We start from the raw sequence: 19,864 nt of genomic DNA, 5'->3' as shown, positions 1-19,864 counted from the left end.
CACTAATTTAAACAGTCCTTAGTCATTAAATAGTCAAAATAACTTTATGGCGTATCACTGACATCATAGCGGAACCTTTTAGTCATAAAGTACTTTAGAATCGTAATGTCAGAATAAAATTTTCTCATTACCTTGGAGTTTATGCAATTATCAATTAAACTTATATTTTAAATCCGTCATTGGAGCAAGTTTTAATAAAAAAATATTTTCATAATTTTTCAAACATGTTAAAGTCTTTTTCTCTAAATAAATTATTAAAGTATAATAATTCAAGTCATGGTTTTGAAGACTGGAGCAGACTGAACAATAGGTGATTCTAAAGTACTGTTGACCCATGGCCCAAAAAATACTTGAAATTTAAAAAATTAAAAATAAATAAATGAAAAATGTCAAAATTAAAAGAATTAATCTTAAAAATTTAAATATAAAATAAAAAACTTAAACATTTAAAAATTTAAAGAGTAAACAATAAAAAATAAAGACTAAATAGAAAAAAGTAAAGAATGGAAACTTCTAACAATGCATAAATAATTCCAATTAGACTTGACAATTGAATCAGCAGATTGACTCATGACCCAACTCAATTCAATCCAATAAAAAATAAAGACTAAATAGAAAAAAGTAAAGAGTGGAACCTTGTAACAATACATAAATAATTCCAATTAAACTTGACAATTGAATCAGCGGATTGACCCATGACCCAATCCAATTCAATCCAATTTTTTTCGGATCGGGTCGGATCATTTTCACATTCGCTAGCAAATATGAGACCCTAAACCTGTTTTTTCGGGTTAGGTTGGGTCGGATCAACTTTTTCCCAGGTCTAATTGTGGGAGGTCCATCAACATTTTGACGAATCTAGATCAAACGAAGGTAAGCCGTTTTCGTGACTGTGACACACCTCTACCTCGAGTGTGGGTATAAACTTTAAAGAATAGAAAACAGTATCAGATTACTGCCGAGTCTGGCAAGGGTAAAATATTCCTGTCGGACTCCAACGCCCCAAGATCAGAGACAAGGTAGACAGAGGATTGGCTTCGGTTCGTTGAGATTAAGGCTGTAGTTGTGATTTTGTGCACGCTCGTTAATGGATTTGTCATGGCTGAGTGCCTTTCTAGTTGGGGCCGGGTGCTTAGCTTTGGGGTACCTAACCGGAACTCGCCACCGTGCTCACTCTATTGTTGTTAAACAAAATCCTGCAGCTTTCGCCGTCGATCGAAACAAGGGACCCCTCGACATCGAAAAGCTCGCAGACATCGTCGAAGACTTCAAAATGGTATTTACGCGATAGTTCCTCTTCTTATTTTTGTTTTTTTTTTCCAAGACAAGTTTGATAAAGAAAGTCAGGTAGTCTGATTGTCTGCATCTCAGGTATTGGTTGTGAGGAACGACTTGAAAATGGGTAAAGGAAAGATTGCTGCTCAATGCAGGTAACATTTATCATTTCCAGCGTGGAATCCTTCTACACACTAAATGTGTAGGCTTTTTGAATTTTTATTGATTAAGAGAACATTTAAAACTTAGGGCTTTATAGTTCAATGGCCGAGCAGCTGCCCAACTGCGTTATGTGCTCGGTCAACTACCCATCATGCATCTTCATTATGAGAAAATATTATCAATTTAACAGCTAGGCAACTAGCTAATAATCAGATATAAGCATTTAACGGAAGTTACGTAACAATGCAAGTGCCATGCAATAATTACAAGAACTGCTCAATGGTACAACATATGTAAGAGTTTAACAGTTGGAATACTATAGGAATAAAAAGCTAAACAAATATTGTAATTGAAAAATCTGGTGAATCAGTCCAAAAAATAAAGAATCATAAACAAAGTAAGGAGAAAAGAAATTGAAAAAGTTTTGCAGAATTGAGACTAGAGAAGGAAGAAAAACATGCTAAAGTGAGAAGAGTATTTTAGGATCCTCTCAGACTCTATCCACCAAGAACCTCTTGCTTCTAGTTACCATGGTGTCCTCCCTTTTTTGTTCCCCAGCCCCTTTTTCTATCCTGATCTTTTGAACTTCTCTCTTCCTAGCTTCTTCTATTTCTCATTTCCAGGGAGCCCAATTTTTATCCACTACTCACATATAGCCTGGCAGAATGAGACCATACAAATAATTATCTGTCAAGCCTAACTGTAGTGGACTGGCTATTTGGACTTTTGGACTGTCACTATTTCCAGATCCTGCATTTTTCTTATTTTCTTGATCAGTCAGCATGGGTTAACAAAATTTTCCCTGATGATGACAACGTACTAGGAACCTCTCCTTGAACAACAGCTTCAAGAGAACAGTAGGGGCTAAATCTTGATCAACTGATCACAAAACCAAGGGAACAATTGATCAACTCCAACTGTTTTTATTTCTCCAAGTAACCAAATTCCCCCAACAACTGTACAGTAATCAGAATTGGATCTCTTCCCCATGCCCCTAAGGCCCTAACTCCTCCCTAGTGGTTTGCATTTTGGATCCATGCCAAAAGGTTAATTTTTTTGAAAGATAGTTAACCTGTTAATTGGGGAGGCTGAAATCAACATATGTTCCTATGATTAAATAGGCTACTAGGCGGACCATTTGCAATGCATAAACACATGGTTGACTGAGCAATATGACTTCATGCCCATCATATAAGTAACATGAAATTTGCTTTTTTTCCCCGATGTATGATGAACCTTTTTTTATTTCTAGCCATGCTACTTTGGGCCTTTACAAGAAGCTCCTTCATAGAGCTCCAAAAGCTTTGGGCAGGTACATTCTTATATTACCACTCATAAGATTCTTTTTTGGGTTGAGATTTGAGTGTTGTTCATTGTTTCTATCTACTTTCTGCAACTAAAATTTGCCAATCTTTTTCTGGGGGTACGTTTTTAGCTTTCATTTTTGCTCTATGCAGGTGGGAAATGTGTGGGCAAGTTAAAGTTGTTTTGAAATGTGAAAGTGAAGAAGATCTGTTGATTTTACAAGTAAGAATAATTAAAATTGTCATTTTTTAGCATGATATGGGTTCTATTACCAAACTCGATCTTTGATAAGCACCCTTTTCTGCCTTGGGTTTCATGGGATTTTCGTTTCAGAATAGGGATTAAGAGACTATGAGAGTTAGGAGGCTAGGGCTTTCATCATGTTGCATTCGACCTGGATAAGGGTTTAGTAAAGTTCATCTTTGACATTGTTACATTTTTATGTGATTTATATAAAAGCTAACTATCTATCATTGATATTGCCAAGGGAATTTGACAATCAATTCAATTCTTTTACACCCTTCATCTGCCATTTTTTTGATAGGTAAAAATAAAATATCATTAAATAAAAAAGAATCAATTTATCAAAAAATAAAAAAAACCAAATCTGTTTGGTGACAAGGCATCACCTGGTTAAAACAAATAAAGGAAGTTGCCCAGATTCAATATAAACTTTCCAAATTACATATTCCCTAAGTTTTCCCCCAGGTCCTCCTTGTCAAATTGACTGAATTCTGGGTGTACCATAACCCAATCAGCCACTGATTTTCTAACAGCAGATACTATGCTGCCCGATCTACAGGATATATCATAAAAAATTCTTCTATTACTCTCCTTCGAAATATTCCAACAGATTGCAAAAGGAATGCAGCTCCATATCACCTTCGCCTTCTTGCTACCTCTTAACTTTGGCAAAGAAGAGAAAAATTTCTGTAGCTGAGTTTGAATGAAAATCAGATACCCCAAACATAGCGGTGAACAATCTCCACAGGAAACCAGCAATCTTGCAACAAAAAAATAAATGTCTGACATTCTCCTCCTGCTCTTTGCATAAACAGAACCTGTTGGCCATACTGAAACTTCTTGATTTCAAATGATCCACAATCTAGGTGCCATCCATAGCCACCAGCCAAGCAAAAGCCTCAACCCTTGGGGGTACCGGGTTTCTCCACACACCTTCTAATTGGATTGAATCTGAACTGATTCTGCTGATAGCTAAATTACAAGATTTCACAGTGAATTTTCCATTTGAGCATTCATTCCACTATAGTTCAACCTTTGACTGAGAAGTGATTTTCACAGCCTCTAGCTTTTCCAACAGAGAAATGCATTCTTCCACCTCTCTATCCAGCAGGGGTCTCCTGAATTTTGGGCTCCATATCAACTGATCTGCCCTTCTTTCATAGCAGCAGCTAATAGTAACTTCAGCCTCAGCCGACCTATACAATCTTGAGCATAACTCATTCAGCTTGCCAATCCCACACCAATCATCCTCCCAAATCCTAATTCCTGAGCCGTCTCCTACTGTAAAACTTGTTAGACTTCTGAACTCTCTGTTAAATTAAATCTCATAATCCTTTTCCACACACTCACCCCATATGAAGACCTCACCTGTCTAGGCTCCCAACTGAACCTCACCAGTTACCACCCCGTACTGCCCCACCACCACCCTCCTCCACAATGATTCTTCCTCTCTCCCTAACCCAAATCCGCATAATCACTTTCCCAACAATTGCCTGTTAAAAAATCTCACTTTCCTATGCCCCGGTCCTCCCTGTTAAAAACTCTCACCCCCTACCCACGCCCTCTCATAAGAAATCCCTCTGCCTTCTTGATTCTTTCAGCCACTTGAGTTGGGATCTTCAGCAAGGACATATAATAGGTTGGTAAACTTGAAAGGACACTTTTAATTAAAGTTATTCTCCCCCCACCCCCACCCCAAAGCAGAGATGTTTTGATTTCCACCCATCCAGTCTTCTTTCAATCCTCTCCAAAATTGGTCTCCACAATGTACCTGAATTTGATGTCCCTTATTGGCATTCCCGACTAATTTAAAGGGAGTTCACCAATTCTGCATTCAAAAGCATCAGCACAATCCAACAGAACTTCTCTTTCAATATCTCCAACTCCAATCAACATACTCTTTGAGAGGTTAACCTTCAAACCTGTTAATGGTTGAAAATTTGCCAAGATTGCCCTCAAATTTAACTCTTGTTCAATCGAGGCATCCAGAAAAAATCAAGGTATCATCTGCATACTGCAGATGAGAGATACATTGGCCATCCCTTTCCACCTTAAAATCTTCATTTAAACCCCTTTGCCCACTTCTCATCAAGAGAAGGTTCCATATCTCCATAACCAAGACAAATAGCATAGGAGATATTGGATCTCCTTGTCTCAAACCCCTAGGTGCTTGAAAAAACTCCATGGATACGCTATTTAGAAGAATAGAGAAGGAGACTGTAGACATACATGCATACATCCTAGATCTCCATCTTTCACCGAAACCTATCAACCTTTGAATTTCTTCTAAGAAACCCCACTCCATGTGATCATAAGCTTTCTCAATGTCAATCTTACATACAGGGCCTGGTCTACCACTCCTCAATCTGGAATCAATGCATTCACTTGCCACTAAGACTCCATCCAAAATCTGCCTTCCTTCCACAAACGCAATTTGAGATTCCTCGACAACCTCATGCAGAAATTTCATCAGTCTCTTTGATAAAACTTTAGCCAACAACTTGTACAGGCTGATGATTAAGCTTATTGGTATGAAATCCTTCAATTCCACTGCTCCCTCCCTTTTTGGAATCAAAGAGATAAAAGTAGAATTTGCCATCTTCTCCAAGTTCCTTTCCCTATAGAATTACTTAAACAATAAATCAAAATCTCTTTCCAGCATGTTCCAGCATGTGTTAGTAAAAGCAAAGTTGAATCCATTTGGTCTTGGGGCTTTATCCCCATTTATGTCTTTTATGGCTCCTTTGATCTCCTCCATTCTGAATTCATTTTCAATCCAAGTTGCTGAAGCTTCATTCAACTTCTTGGGAGTCATCTCCCCTAGGGACATCCAGCTCCAGACTCCTGAGGTGTATAAACCCTTATAAAAACTAACCACCTTCTCCTGAATTTAATTCCAGGCCTCCACCATCTCCCCACCCACTTGAATTCTTGGGATAAAGTTTCTCCTCCTTCTAGCACTAGCATCAACATAAAAGAAGGCTGTGTTTTTGTCGCCTGCTTTCAGCCAAGTCATTCTTGACTTTTGTCTCCAGCTCTCCTCTTCTGTGTATTAAGCTTTTTAACTCAAATTCCAACCTTTCTCTTTCCACTCTCTCCTTCCTAGATAGATATCCCACTTCCTCCATCCTGTCTAATCTGGCTGTTTTCTCTAAAATTTCCTTATTCTTGTTCCCCACGTTACCAAAAACAGTTACATTCCATAGCTTGATTTCCTCTTTCAATAGCTGCAATTTCCTGACCAGCAGCACCAGCTTGAAGCTTGCAGACCTCTCCACTTGCATACCTTCCCATTTCTCTTTCACCCAATCCAAGAAGTCTGGATGGCCCGATTGCATGATTTCAAATTTAAATGATCTTGGTCGTATAACCACTACAAATTGTTTCAAGATCACTGGCTTATGATCTGACATGACAAAAGGCAAAGCTTCTTGAATCATTTCACCTATGTGTTCCTCCCAATCTCCAGAATAGAGAAAACCTATCCAACTTTCTTAAAATAGGTGGAGATTGCCCATTCTTTTAAGTGAATCTACAATCACTCAGGGGAGGATCAATTAGTCTATTTCTCTTGATAAAATCACCAAACCTCCTCATACCCAGATTTTCACTTCCATCCCTCCCCCCTTTCATTTCCCCCATTCTTCTGACTATGTTGATTTCCCCTAGACACCAAGGACCACCCCACTCTCGCCTCTCCCCCTCCAGTTCTTTCGACAGTTCCATCCTTGCCCCTTCTACGTTTGGATCATATACGTTTGTAAGTCCCCATTGCCACCCCCATCCGCCATCTGAAAACAAATCAAAATGGAAACCCTTCCTTTTTTGTTCTCTGATTCTCCTAAGGCTCTTGGGATCCCAAATTACCACCAAACCCCCTAAGAGGTCCACTGCATTCACCTCCATCCTTTCTCCACTATTGGAACCCCAAATTTCATTCTTCAAACTCGTGTCAAAGGATTCCAACTTAGTTTCTTGTAGCAACACTGCATCAGGGTTGTGTTTTCTTAGAAAATTCTTTATGACCTCCCTTCTTCTCCCATATCCAACCCTCTAACATTCCAAGTAACCGATTTCATCTTCTAGCACTGCCTCCACCCCTTGAGACAGATATTTTTGTTGTAAGTGTCAAGGTTCAAAGTATTGGAAACGGTAAGTATATCTGAAAGACAAATTTAAGAGATGTATTAGAATACACCTTATTAGCTGCTACCGAAATCTCAAGGATAAATCTAACTTTAGAAATATAAATAGAGTTGAACAATAAATGAATAATAAATAAAGCAACTATACCAGTAAATGTAAAGCAGTTAGAATAATGGTTAGCTGTGGGAAAAGTTAGTAAGCAATAAAGACCCAAAACTGCTGAACCAAAGAGTTAGTGCAGTTAGTAATGTTGGTGAGTTAGTAGCTCATTAACTGCACTAGTTGGTCTTGTATCTTGCAGATCCGAACAAAGAAAAACAAAACAAAATAAATGTCTGCAAGATCTCAAGAACTCAAGTTATTGCAGTTGTCCGAGGAAGTTAGCAAAGAAAAATAAACTACAAAAGTTGAAAGAAAAGAAACAAACACAAAGCACACAAGATTTTTATAGAGGTTTGGCCATCTCTACCTATGTCCTCTACCTTAGACCACCATTGAGGATTTCTGATTAGACTTCACAGGTGCCAGCTAAGCCTTTACAACCAAAAAGATTTCACAGGGGCCAACCCAACTTGAACAAGTAGGGCTTCTGGTGCCTGCAAGACCTTGTAGTTGGGCTTAACAAAGATATCAAGAAGACCTTGATGGTGTTCAAGAGGAGATAGCCAATTGTTTTGTTGCCCACTTCAAATCTATTCTAAGGAGGCCTCTAAGTAATAGGGTGGAGTTGTAAAGTGTTACTTGGCCAAGACTTTTTGAAGAAAATAAATGATGGTTGGAAAGGCACTTTGAGGAGGATGAAACTAGACATGCCATTTTCTCTATGGATAGTGAAGGAATGAGAGATCCATCATATGGATAGCCAAACCCTGCAGGTAGGTAGGGTGAAATTTCAAAAATCTCTCTCTCTCCCATCTGGGAATCACATTCCTTGTTTTAGAAAATCTGCATTTTCAAGGATCAATCTTGAACCAAGAACCGAACCAGATCTAAAACCAAAAGGTAGGAGAGGGAGGTACCTGATACGAAGAAACAATATCTCCCAATGAAGGAGTTTGCACCCAAGGAAAACTCCAAAGGCTGCTCCCACCGAAGATGACACAGCGTAGGGTGGAGCAGAATCAGCAGGTTCTTCACAAGAACCGAATCCTTTAGCAAGAATTCGATGGAGGGAATGTGAGCACCACTTCAGATAAGTTTTTCTCCAAAAACTGATATCAAGAACACTTCTTGGTCGCTTCTACAGTGGAGATCGAACTGGCAATGGCGGTAGCAGGAGGAGGGCGAAAGAGCAGAAGATGGCGCAGTCTCACTAGAGCTGTCTTCTCTCTTTCTGTGATCTAAGATCTGATGTGATGAGATGTTTTTTTTTAATGGATCGCCCTCCTCTTTTTATAGCTTTAAAGAGATCTCCTAATCTCATTAGGAGTTTCCTAATCCAAATCTGTATTTGGATCAGGAGTTCTCTTTAAGAGATAAGGATAAGCCCTTATCTTATCTGCAGATCAGATCAGCCCTCCTAATCTTATTAGGAGTTTCCAGATATATTTGGATCTGGGCTCTCTAAGTGGATAAGGATGACTCCCTAACCTATCTGCTGATCCCAATCCCAGATCCGCCCCTCTTTTTAACTAATCAAATTAGACCAGTTCGAATTGGGCTTTAGGCCCATTGAGTCCATGTGCTCACTAACCTTCCAGACTACTGCCCAGTTGGGTTTCCTTGTATGGCGTGGGGCCCAAACATTGATCTACACATCAACCACATGGGTTCAGCCTATCCTCTGCTACAAGGCTCGGCCGAATTCACTATTATGGGCAGTGAACCCCTGAGCCCATCACTATGGGCTCTTAATGGGCCCAACACTTACACTAAGTGGTCCCTAGGCCAAGCCACCTTATAAAACCCAGAGACTGTGGGCAGATGCAAGATTAGCCCATCAGGTATTACACTCAATGGTCTTACACTTAACCTCTCAGCCCATAATGATCAAACACTGTCCGACAAGAGAGGACCTCTCCCTTGGCTACAAGGAACAATGTTGCACTCTCTAGTCACATGGATCCTGGGAATTAAAACCTTTTGCAAACATTTTGAAACCATAATATATATGTATACCTTTATATAAATATATATTGCAAAAACAAATTTCAACGATTGAAATCGGATGCCGACAGCTTTGGTTTCCATCAGAGATAGTGCATCCCTGATCATTACCTTTGTCCGACAAAGGGGCTGATTCTGTCACTATGATCACCTACTCAGATGAATTCTCGGACTGTCCCAACATACCCAGGTTTTGACCCCCTCTAAGGATCTCATTGATTGGCATATCAAAGACAGTCCAATGCGACACGCAGTTCAGTATCATAATCGAGTCTAGGGGTCAGGTGTAACATTCCGGTTTTGCCCACTATTCACCAAGGTCCAGGGCAATACTAGAATTCTGGTCCGGTTCATGGTTTCAAGTAAACCTACATTGCATGTACCTCGGGTCTCACCCTGGCAACTGAGACAGGCTACCCCAACCAACTTGGCGGCACATCAGTGTCAGCCATAACAGGATAAATCTCCCCAGACTTATCCAACGGATGTGAACATTCTAAACTAACACGAGTGTCATATGTGTCCAGTTTAAGGGTATTACACAGAAACACACCATAATAACATGAATCAAATATGTACTTTATTCATTTACAATAAATGTCATAAGGTACATCATTCTGATTTAAAGGGCATACACTGTCTAACAGCTTCCACTTGCACTTAGGTCCAATCTGGTATAAGCCGGAGTCCCATACTTTCCACGTGTTTCTCAAACACTTTCTGTGTCAGTGGCTTAGTCAATGGGTCTGCCACATTCTCCACTGATGCTACATTCTGAAGCAGGACGTCTCCTCTTCCAACTGTCTCCCGCAGTACATGGTACTTCCTCTCGATGTGCTTTGACTTCGAGTGGGCTCGTGGCTCCTTAGCCTGAGCAATAGCTCCATTGTTGTCACACAACAACGGAATGAGTGATGTACTAGATGGAACTACTCCCAATTCATGAATGAACTTCTTCATCCATATGACTTTTTTGGCAGCTTCACTTGCGGTAATGTATTCGACTTAGGTTGTGGAATCTATAGTGGACTCCTATTTGCTGCTTTTCCAACAAACAACACACGATCCTATCGTGAAAACATACCCAGATGTAGACTTTCTATCATCTGGATCCGACTGGAAATCAACATTAGTACACCCTTGGATCTGTAGTGAGCTACCATCGAATACCAGAAAAAACTCTTTTTTCCTTCGAAGGTACTTAAGTATGTTTTTCACAGCAGTCCAGTGCTCCTACCCTGGGTTGGCCTGGAATCTGCTTACCACACTCACTGCCTGAGCAATGTCAGGACGAGTGCACAACATGGCATACATGATGCTCCCTACGGTTGAGGCATAGGGAACGTCTTTCATGCCCTCAATCTCCTCGGGAGTCTTTGGAGATATCCCCTTGGAGAAAGTGACTCCGTGCCTGAAAGGAACATTTCCCTTCTTGGAGTTCTCCATGCTGTATCTCTTGACAATTTTGTCAATGTAAGAAGATTGGGATAATCATATTATCCTCTTCGATCTATCTCTATAGAGTCGAAGACCCAGTATATAGGAGGCTTCTCCAACATCTTTCATGGAGAATTGCTGTGAAAGCCATACTTTCACTGTAGTCAACATTCCTACGTCATTCCCAATGAGTAGAATGTCGTCTACATACAGAACCAAGAACATAACCATATCCCCACTGGATTTCCTATAAACATAGGGTTCATTCGGATTTTGCTCAAAGTCAAACTTTTTGACAGTAGAGTCAAATCGGATGTTCCAACTCCTAGAAACTTGCTTAAGTCCATATATGGATCTATTTAATTTACATACCATGTGTTCCTGACCCGCAGCTATGAAACCTTGTGGTTGTTGCATATAGATATTTTCAGTATGATCTCCATTCAGGAACGCAGTTTTGACATCCATTTGCCAAATCTCGTAGTCATGGTATGCTGCTACAGCTAGTAGGATCCTAATGGATTTAAGCATGGCCACCAGCGAAAAGGTTTCCTCATAATCGATGCCCTCTTTCTGAGTATATCCTTTCCCCATTAGACGAGCCTTGTAGGTCTCAACCTTACCATTGAGGCTCTTCTTCCTCTTATAGATCCATTTGCAACCAATTGCTTTTACCCCGGGAGGCGGATCTACTAGAGTCCAGACTCCATTGGTCTCCATTGAGTCCATCTCAGTTCTCATGGCATCTACCCACTTCAAGGAATCTATGTCCAACATAGCTTCCGTATAAAGTCACGGGATCCTCCTCACTTGTAGTTTCCACCAGATAACTATCTTGGTCATAGCCAAAATGAACTGGAGGCCTGGATACCCAGGTAGATCTTCTAGGTTGGTCACTACCTGGAACTTGTGGGACACCTCCCACTAACCCTGAGCTCTCTTCATCAAGAACAACTTCTTGACGATGATTGTTCAGGATATAGTCTTCCTCCAAGAAATGGACATTTTGGCTACAAAACACCTTCTGTTCATGTGGGTCATAGAATAGGTAACCCACAGAGTCCTTGGGGTAGCCTACGAATAGGCAACGATTGATCTTGGATTCCAATTTGTCTGCACTCGTTCTTTTAACGTGTACTGTACAACCCCAAATCTTCAAGTGTCTGACACTTGGTTTCTTTTCGGTCCATTCAGAACCAATTTGGTTGGAACCCGATTCAGCACGTATATCGCAGTCTCTAATGCGAAACCCCAAAAGGATGTGGGCAATTCTGAGTGCACGAGAAGTGACCGGATCATATCCAATAAGGTCCTATTCCAACATCATAGCCTGGTGGAGGTTCCATGAATACCTCTTCATGAAGATCACCTTTTAGGAAGGCATTCTTCACATTCAGCTGATGGAGTTCCCAAGAGAAATTTGCTGCTAGTGACAGTAGAACCCGGATTGTGTTGAGCTTTGCTACTGGGGCAAAGGTTTCTTTGTAGTCAATTCCTTCCTTTTGTGTAAATCCCTTTGCCACAAGTTTGGCCTTGTACCTCTCGATTGACCCATCTTCCCTGTGCTTTACTGTGAATACCCACTTGCACCCAATAGTGCCTTTCCCCTCTGGCAGGTCCACTAATTCTCACGTTCTTGCTTTCATTAGGGCTTTCATCTCTTCATTCATGGCTTCTTTCCACCTTGGATCAGATGCCGCCTCTGAGTACCTGGAAGGGACACATACAGAGGAAAGAGCAGACACAAAGGAGTGATAGGCAAGAGATAAGTGTGAGTAAGAAACAAAATCAGCTATGGGATGCCGGGTGGTACAAGAACGAACGTGATTACGGAGAGCAATAGGAAGATCCAAATCCGAAGTGTGTGAGTTAGAATTACCTTGGATTGTAGAGACAGATTGATATGAGTTCAACTGGTTGCAATCATGAGGTTGAGGGCCCTTCTTCCTTCTGTTGTATGAAAGGGGAACAAAAAAGAAGGGAGAATGAGAATCCTCTTCCAACTCACTAGTCTCCCCATGAAGAGGATTCTGAGAAGACTGGAAATAGGGTTGAGGCTAAAAAAAGACTACATCTCTGGTGACATACTTTTTCTTGGAGACAGGATCATAACACTTGTACCCCTTTTGTGTAGGAGAGTACCCAAAAAATATTCCCTTTGTAGCCTTGGGATCCAGCTTGGTTTTCTTTGGATCCTTCACATGTATGAAGCATGTACAACCAAAAACCCGTGGGGGAAGAGGAAATTCTGGAAGAGTGGGACACAAAACAAAGAAAGGAGTCTTCATACCCAATACCTTAGATGGCATCCGATTTATCAGGTATGATGCAGTGAGTATAGCTTGAGACAAATATTGCTTGGGCACTTTGTGCTGGAATAGTAGGGCTCGAGCTGTCTCCAATAGGTGCCTATTCTTGCGCTCAGCAACCCTATTTTGCTGAGGGGTGTTAGCATAGGATGATTGGTGTAACATGCTTGCGTCTTCCATGAATGAGTTCAGGGATCTTTCAAAGTATTCAGCCGCATTGTCTGACCGGAATTGCTTAATCTTCTTATCAAATTATGTTTCAATCATCTTGCAAAAAACCATAGTTATCCGTGGTACTTCATCTCGTCCTTTTAACAGATAAATCCATGTGCACCGAGAATAATGGTCAATAAAACTGATAAAGTAATGGAAGCCATCAATGGAAACAATGGGTGAAGGTCCCCAAACATCAAAATGAACCAAATCAAAAGGAGCTCGAATTTCATTACTAGAAGTTGGATACACTGTTCTACATTGTTTTGACATTTGACACATCACAAATTAAACTCTAACTTGGAATTCCCTTAAACAATTCGAGAAACAACATTGCTAAAGAAGAGATAGACACATGACCTAGCCTAGCTTGCCATAGGTGTAGCCTAGCTATTGACTCCACACTTTTCGGACTAGTAGTAGCAGAAGCTTGTAGGGCTGATCCGATGTCTGCATCAAAATAGTAGAGGCCCCCATACTCATGACCACTCCCAATCGTTCTCCTCGTCAATCTGTCCTGGAAGACACAATGAGTAGGAAAAAAAATTATACTGCAGTTCAAATTTTTTGTAAGCTTTGAAACAGACAAAAGATTTGAGGTAAGACTAGGAACATGTAGGATTGGTTTAAGAGAGAGGTCATTGCTTAGGTCAACCACCCCCTTTCCAGAGATGGTGGAGAGAGACCCATCAGCCACTCTCATCTTATCCTGGCCAGACAACAAATGATATGAAGAGAATAAGGAAGACATATGTGTCATATGGATAGTTTCTCCGGAATCAATCACCCAAGAGGTGGAATCAATGGAACTAGTTGCACTAAAGGCAGAGACTGTACCTGATTTGGCAAGAGAGGTGGAAGCTAAAGTATTGTTCTTCAGACGGGCTAATGCCCGACTGAGAATCTCTACCTCACTAGTCGTGAAGCCCAAAATACTTGGTCCAGAGGAGTCGACAGCCTGCCTTGTGGAGGAAGAGGACACTGTCGGAGTACTTTGTGAGTTGTCACTACTGTTGTTGGTGGCAAGATTCCCACTTGCTGTGTCACCCTTATGTTGTCTTTTGTCCTTTCTCAAAGCAGCTGGCTTCAGATGAGGATACAAGACCCAACATTTCTCCTTTGTGTGTTTCTCACCACTACAATGGATACACTTGAGGGACTTCTTGTCTGGATATCTATTTCCCTTAGTGGAGACTAGGGCTGAATGTTCTCCAGATAGTTCAGTTGACTGTGTCTGGGAGTCAACTTGCATCTCCCTTTTCCTGACTTCTTCATTCCTCACTAGGTAATAGACATGATGAAGCTCCGGTAATTCATCTCTCCCTAGAATTTGTGACTTTATACCCTCATATACTGGGTTTAGGCCAGCCAGAAACTTGAAGGCTCTGCACTCTTCAATTTGCTTGTCATGTCTCTCCTTGTCCCTGGCATTTTCCAAATCCAATATCAAGTGATGATCAAGTTCTTCCCAAAGGCTTTCTAGGGTTGCAAAATATGTTGCCACGGACATGTCTCCTTGCCTTAGAGCTGCAATATCTTGGTTCAATCTGTAGATTCTAGCATTGTTCTTTTTCTGGCCGTAGGTCTTGGATACTTTCTCCCAGATCTTAGTGGTTGTGGGGAAATGATGAACAGTTCTATCCACCCGAGGAGTCATGGAGGCCAGCAACCAAGACATGACTGTGGCATTCTCCTTGTACTACACGACATGCTCAGGACTGCCAACTTCCTATGACAGATGCTATGACGGAGGAGATTAATGCCCTCTATAAGAATCAAACAAGGGAGTTTGTGGATCTTCCAAAAGGGAAAGACCTAGTGGGGTGTAACTGGGTGTTTATAGTAAAACACATGGCAGACGAGACAATTGATAGGTACAAAGCAAGGCTGGTAGCTAAAGGATACACTCAAGTCTATGTTGTTGACTATGATGAGGCGCTTGCTCCAGTAGCTAAGATGAACTCAATTCGAGTTCTTTTATCATTGGCTGCAAACCTTGACTAAGAATTGCATTAATTGGATATAAAGAATGCTTTTTCATCTGGAGGAGGAGGTGTACATGGTTCAATCCCCAGGTTTTTGTGCCAAAGGAAGTGAAAATAAGGTGTGCAAGCTAAGAAAGTCCGTCCCTCTATGGTTTAAAACAATCTCCTAGAGCATGGTTCAATAAATTTCATATGGCGGTTCAGCAAGTAGGGTTCAAACAATGTTGGTCTGATCACACTCTCTTTTTGAAGAGATGTTAGGAACAAGTGGCTGTGTTGATAGTGTATGCGGATGATATCATCATTACAGGAAACTGGAGAACAAAAATACAAAAGTTGAAGGAATTCCTTGCCTCTCTCAATTTGAAGTGAAAGATCTGGGTCCCCTAAAGTCGATTGTGAGGTGAGCCTAATCATAGACCACTGGGCCTAAGTGCCTCAACCATTTGGATACCTAATACAATTTTTGCTCCATTGAGATTAATAGGGTATAAGTTCACTGAAAATTGGTGCCCATGAACTTTAAGTGACAAGCTTGTGCATATACTGTGACAAGATAGGTTATTACCATTGGCTACATGCGCCATAAAGGTGGTTGTTGGCTAAACAAGAAATAACTTATCTACTAGGACTTGAATTATGAAAATAAGGGAACTACCTTTGTCTATGAGGATTGGCATGTGGTGCCCTCTGATTAATTCAGCTACTCTCATTGTCTATGGAGATGCAAGCTCGGTGTGAGCTTCTAATGATATTTCTGGTGTTTCCATTGGGCATAGTTCCCATCCTTGGCCTAGATTTGATTCACTGCAACTAGTTTCCGGAATCCTCGGTTTTTGTTTGGAGAAGAACCACTTGTTGTGACCTTGCAATGGTGGCCAGGACCAAAATTTTCTTCACAGTTGTAGAAGAGACCCTTGTCTCTAGGGCTTGCATTTCGGCCCATGATAATTGTTTGAAGGGGATGATTGGGCTTGGGCCGGACTTGTCGGGTTTTCCTAATATTTCTTCATTTGGCGTTGTCAGTCTGATCACTGGTCTCCATGGATGGTTTATTCTTCTAGCTCACACCATCTTGTCTTTATATAATCTTGCCAAGATTGCTGCATCTAGGACAGAAGTAGGTGGCATCGTCCTTACTTCCAACCACAGTTCTTCGCTCAAGCTGCTGACGAAGCTTTCCGCCAGTGCCTTTTATGGCTAGCCTTGGACTCGCACAGCCAGTTTCTCAAATTTGACTAGATAGTCTTTAACAGACCCCATTTGTCGTAATTTCGCCAAGCTTTCATCATAGTCCTCAAAGCCCAGCGATCCAAATCAAATGCACAAGACATTCGTGAAATCCACCCAAGATTGCCAAGGGTGTCCCTCTATCTTGTCCTGAAATCTCATTGTAATCAAAATAGCATTCCGCTTGAAGGATCCAAAGTGTAGGGTTGCCACTAGAGAAAATGGGAAAACCCTTTCTTCTCGCTCAAACTGCCCCAGATCCACTTCGGTGGCTATTCTCATTGCTCTGCTCCTCTTGGCCTTGTTATTTCTTGACATCCGATCTAACCTATTGAGTAGTGCGGTGAAGCCCTCTTTCATTTCCTTGATGTTTGCCAATATCCGATGGATTTCCACCTCCATTTGATCTATCTGAGTGTTCACCGGCATTGCCCTGGTATTAGGCATGGTAACTTTGATAGCAAAATGGTAGGAACCTACGAGGCTCTTTGTTGCTCATATCTTGCTATTTATACTGTTTACGACTTAAGTTAGTTACAACCTTTAATCTTTCCTTCTGTTAACAGCTGTTGTGCTAGTTGCAAGCAAGTTGTCCTCAGCTGTTGCAAGTGGCTGGGTTGTTATTCTAGGAAGCTGACATGGCCTTCTCTTGTAAATCTGGCTAACCAACTTTGGCTGTTCTGCTCCAGGATTCCTAACAAAACCCCTAATGATCCTAACCATAAGTTACGTGCTAATGATGGAGGGGTGCTTCCTGACAAGAATTGGTATCATAGATTGGTGGGCCAACTTCAAATGGTGTACCCAACTTGCACCCCTGTTAGTCATTGAGGTTGATTGTCATGTTGTCATGAGAAGGTTCAAGGTGGTGATGTGGATACCCCCTTTATCTAGTCAGAGGATCAAGTTACTAATTTATTAATTGAAACACCATGGAGGTTGAGGATAGATTTCATCATAAGCAAGCTGGGATTATATGATATATAAACTCCAGCTTGAGAATATTAGGAATGACCTAATTGCCTCTTGTTTCTTTATGATTTTATTTATAGTCATTTGTTTACTTGGGACATGGGAATTGTCTTTTTGCTATTATAACTTGAGGGGCCTAAATGCCTAATGTTTTATTTTAAATAGAGCTGGACATGATAATATAAATAGAGATCTGGTCAACTGGGAGATTGTTCTTTCTCCTCTGATCGGCGGTCTCTCTCTCTCTCTCTCTCCATTGCATTGTTTTGTACTCTCTCGTTCTTTTATATTTTTCTGTTTATTTCTTCCAAATTCAGTGTTGCTTTCACTAACCGTGGACATCTTTGCATTGAAGTGTATATTAATGTCAATTGGGGGTAGATCAGTCATGAACAAGATACTTCAGGTTATTGTTCATTTGTGGGTGGCACCTTGATCACGTGACATAATAAGAACTAAGAAGTAATATGTGGTGGCAAGTGAAAGTTCATGGCTTAAGTATACTTCATGCACATTTTATTTACCAAAGAAAATTTTTTATTGCAATTTTATTCTTTCCATATCTTGTTCCCAATTCATAGTTTGTTTACTGTGACAGGGAAGGGCTAAGTCACTCAAATTACCAACCCATATTACAATTGATGCAGGGAGAACTCAGATTGCACCAAGTAAGAGATTTGTACAGGCTTCTCTCCTGAGTTATATATTGATCAAGTTTTTTTCTGAAGTGATGTAGCATTGGCAGTTTGACTGTTAACATTAAGGGCTGTTTGGAAATGCAAGATGTCAATTCTTCCAAACAATTGCTGGAAGACTAGAGGCCAATAGGAAATAAATGTCTAATAATGTTTTGAGAGCCAAGTGATACCCGACTTTTACGCAGGAAATATGAGGAAAGAGAGTAGAAGCATACTGTGTTGTGTCATCGTTGTAAATTCAATATCTGACACTTTGTGCAGGTGTGCCCTTGCCGTAGAGAGCCGAAAATGGTCTCTGCAATAGCTAATAAAGCCAGTTTGGATAGGGGTCCAGCTTGGGCAGGCACAGGTTGGGATTTTGTTAAAATTTGATTGACCCCTCTCCCCTCAATGCAGTGTAATTTCTTCAAATTGGATACCCAACTTGCACTCCTAGTTTTGGAAGTACAGGCCACACCTAGCATAAGTATCTAACAAATGTTTAGTATAGTGCCTCTAAATTTTAATAGTTTTATCCAGTTTATGAATCCTGGTTGTGTGTTTGTGTTTTGACCAGTTTTCCTAATAGTTCAATTAATTGTTTCATCTCTTCTGTCTGTCAGATTCACGGACAGTGATGGCTATTCTTGGTAAGTTGCCTTCTTTTTGTTATATTCTATTGGATTTGGTCTTCATTTAAGCCAATAAGTTCAACATAGTCATGTTTTCTCATTAACCAACATTTTTCTAACAAAAGTTGGTAACTTGGTATATAACCCATGTTATGTTCTCCCAATTGTGTTAATATGATCCGTATAAATTCCTTTGATTTTGTTACTGATGAAAAAAAATGGCATCGGTTTTTTGTCTATATTGTTTTCATAGTTCAGGTGTATTAACGATCAAAATGAAAAACATTATTATTCTGTGGATGTTGCCTTTTATTTTATTAACTTCGTAAGCTGAAACTAAACTAACCAGTTTCAATTTCTGACATAATGTATTTAATAACTTGTGCATTTTTGCAGGACCTGCCGTTTCCGTTGATGATGTAACTGGTGGATTGAAGCTTTTGTAGTGAATTAGTGATAACCCATTGGAGTTTTGAGTTCAGAAATATACATGTTTTTAAGGCCTTGGGTTCGCCTTGTTCTTTTTCTTTTATTATTATTTTTTTAATTTCATTGGGACTCAATGGGGTTCTATGAGCCTCAAATGCATCATGTTAATGACAAATCCTGTATTATTGAGATCTATATCATGTAAAAACCATATTTCAAAATTACCCAATGTTGTTCTTGGGCCTCTTGGCTATCTGGGTTCGTAGGACGAATTGTACTTGATTTTGCTCTAGATTTCTACTCAACCTTTTCAGTCCAAGATAGTATAGTTTTACCGAGCAATGATCCCAACACAAGCAATTCATTTCAATTTACAAATGTGAATAATCGTACAAGGGAGTGAATTGCTAGGTCCGTGATGAGAGATCCCTGGCCAAGGTTCAAATCATGATGATTGATACGATTGCTAAAGTAAGGCTCCGTTTGGTTTGTGGAAAGATTTGGGTGGGATGGGAAAAGATGGGATGGGATGGGAAGGTGTAAAAATTTAACTATTCATTGTTTGGTTTTATATATGGGAAAATAGTAAGAAAAGTACCGTCTTGACCTGATTTTTTGATGGATTCATGTAAGAAGTTGCAGTGGCCTAACAATGAAACAAAAAGCACACCAAGAGAGAGAGAGAGAGGGAAAATGAGGGAATGAGAGAGAGATAGGAATGCTGAGGAAGCAGATCGTCATTG

General features: G+C 40.4%; 1 protein-coding gene across 6 annotated transcripts; it reads left to right on the top strand.

Moving 5' to 3' along the window:
- The first annotated feature begins 820 nt into the window (after positions 1-820).
- LOC148846695 (uncharacterized) lies at positions 821-19,350 on the top strand. Of its 6 annotated transcripts, none has more exons than XR_016100969.1 (8): positions 852-1,276; positions 1,372-1,430; positions 2,690-2,749; positions 2,895-2,964; positions 17,982-18,051; positions 18,343-18,430; positions 18,684-18,710; positions 19,089-19,350. XR_016100969.1 is itself a non-coding variant. In XM_088950802.1 (7 exons), the coding sequence occupies exons 1-7, from the start codon at positions 1,088-1,090 to the stop codon at positions 19,136-19,138; spliced, it is 525 nt and encodes a 174-aa protein (XP_088806928.1). In that variant the 5' UTR covers positions 821-1,087; the 3' UTR covers positions 19,139-19,350. The 6 variants fall into 6 exon arrangements, 3 of the variants coding, with proteins under 3 accessions (XP_088806928.1, XP_088806927.1, XP_088806929.1); XR_016100970.1 differs by lacking the exon at positions 18,343-18,430 and adding an exon at positions 17,739-17,881; XM_088950802.1 differs by lacking the exon at positions 18,343-18,430 and having other exon boundaries at positions 821-1,276.
- The last annotated feature ends 514 nt before the right edge of the window (positions 19,351-19,864 follow it).

This window comes from Nelumbo lutea, chromosome 6, assembly GCF_056320005.1.
Source record: "Nelumbo lutea isolate HS-2025 chromosome 6, American lotus-T2T, whole genome shotgun sequence".
Classification (NCBI taxonomy): domain Eukaryota; kingdom Viridiplantae; phylum Streptophyta; class Magnoliopsida; order Proteales; family Nelumbonaceae; genus Nelumbo; species Nelumbo lutea.
The sequence above is the reverse complement of the archived record's forward strand: the minus strand, read 5'-3'. Positions and strand labels throughout refer to the sequence as shown.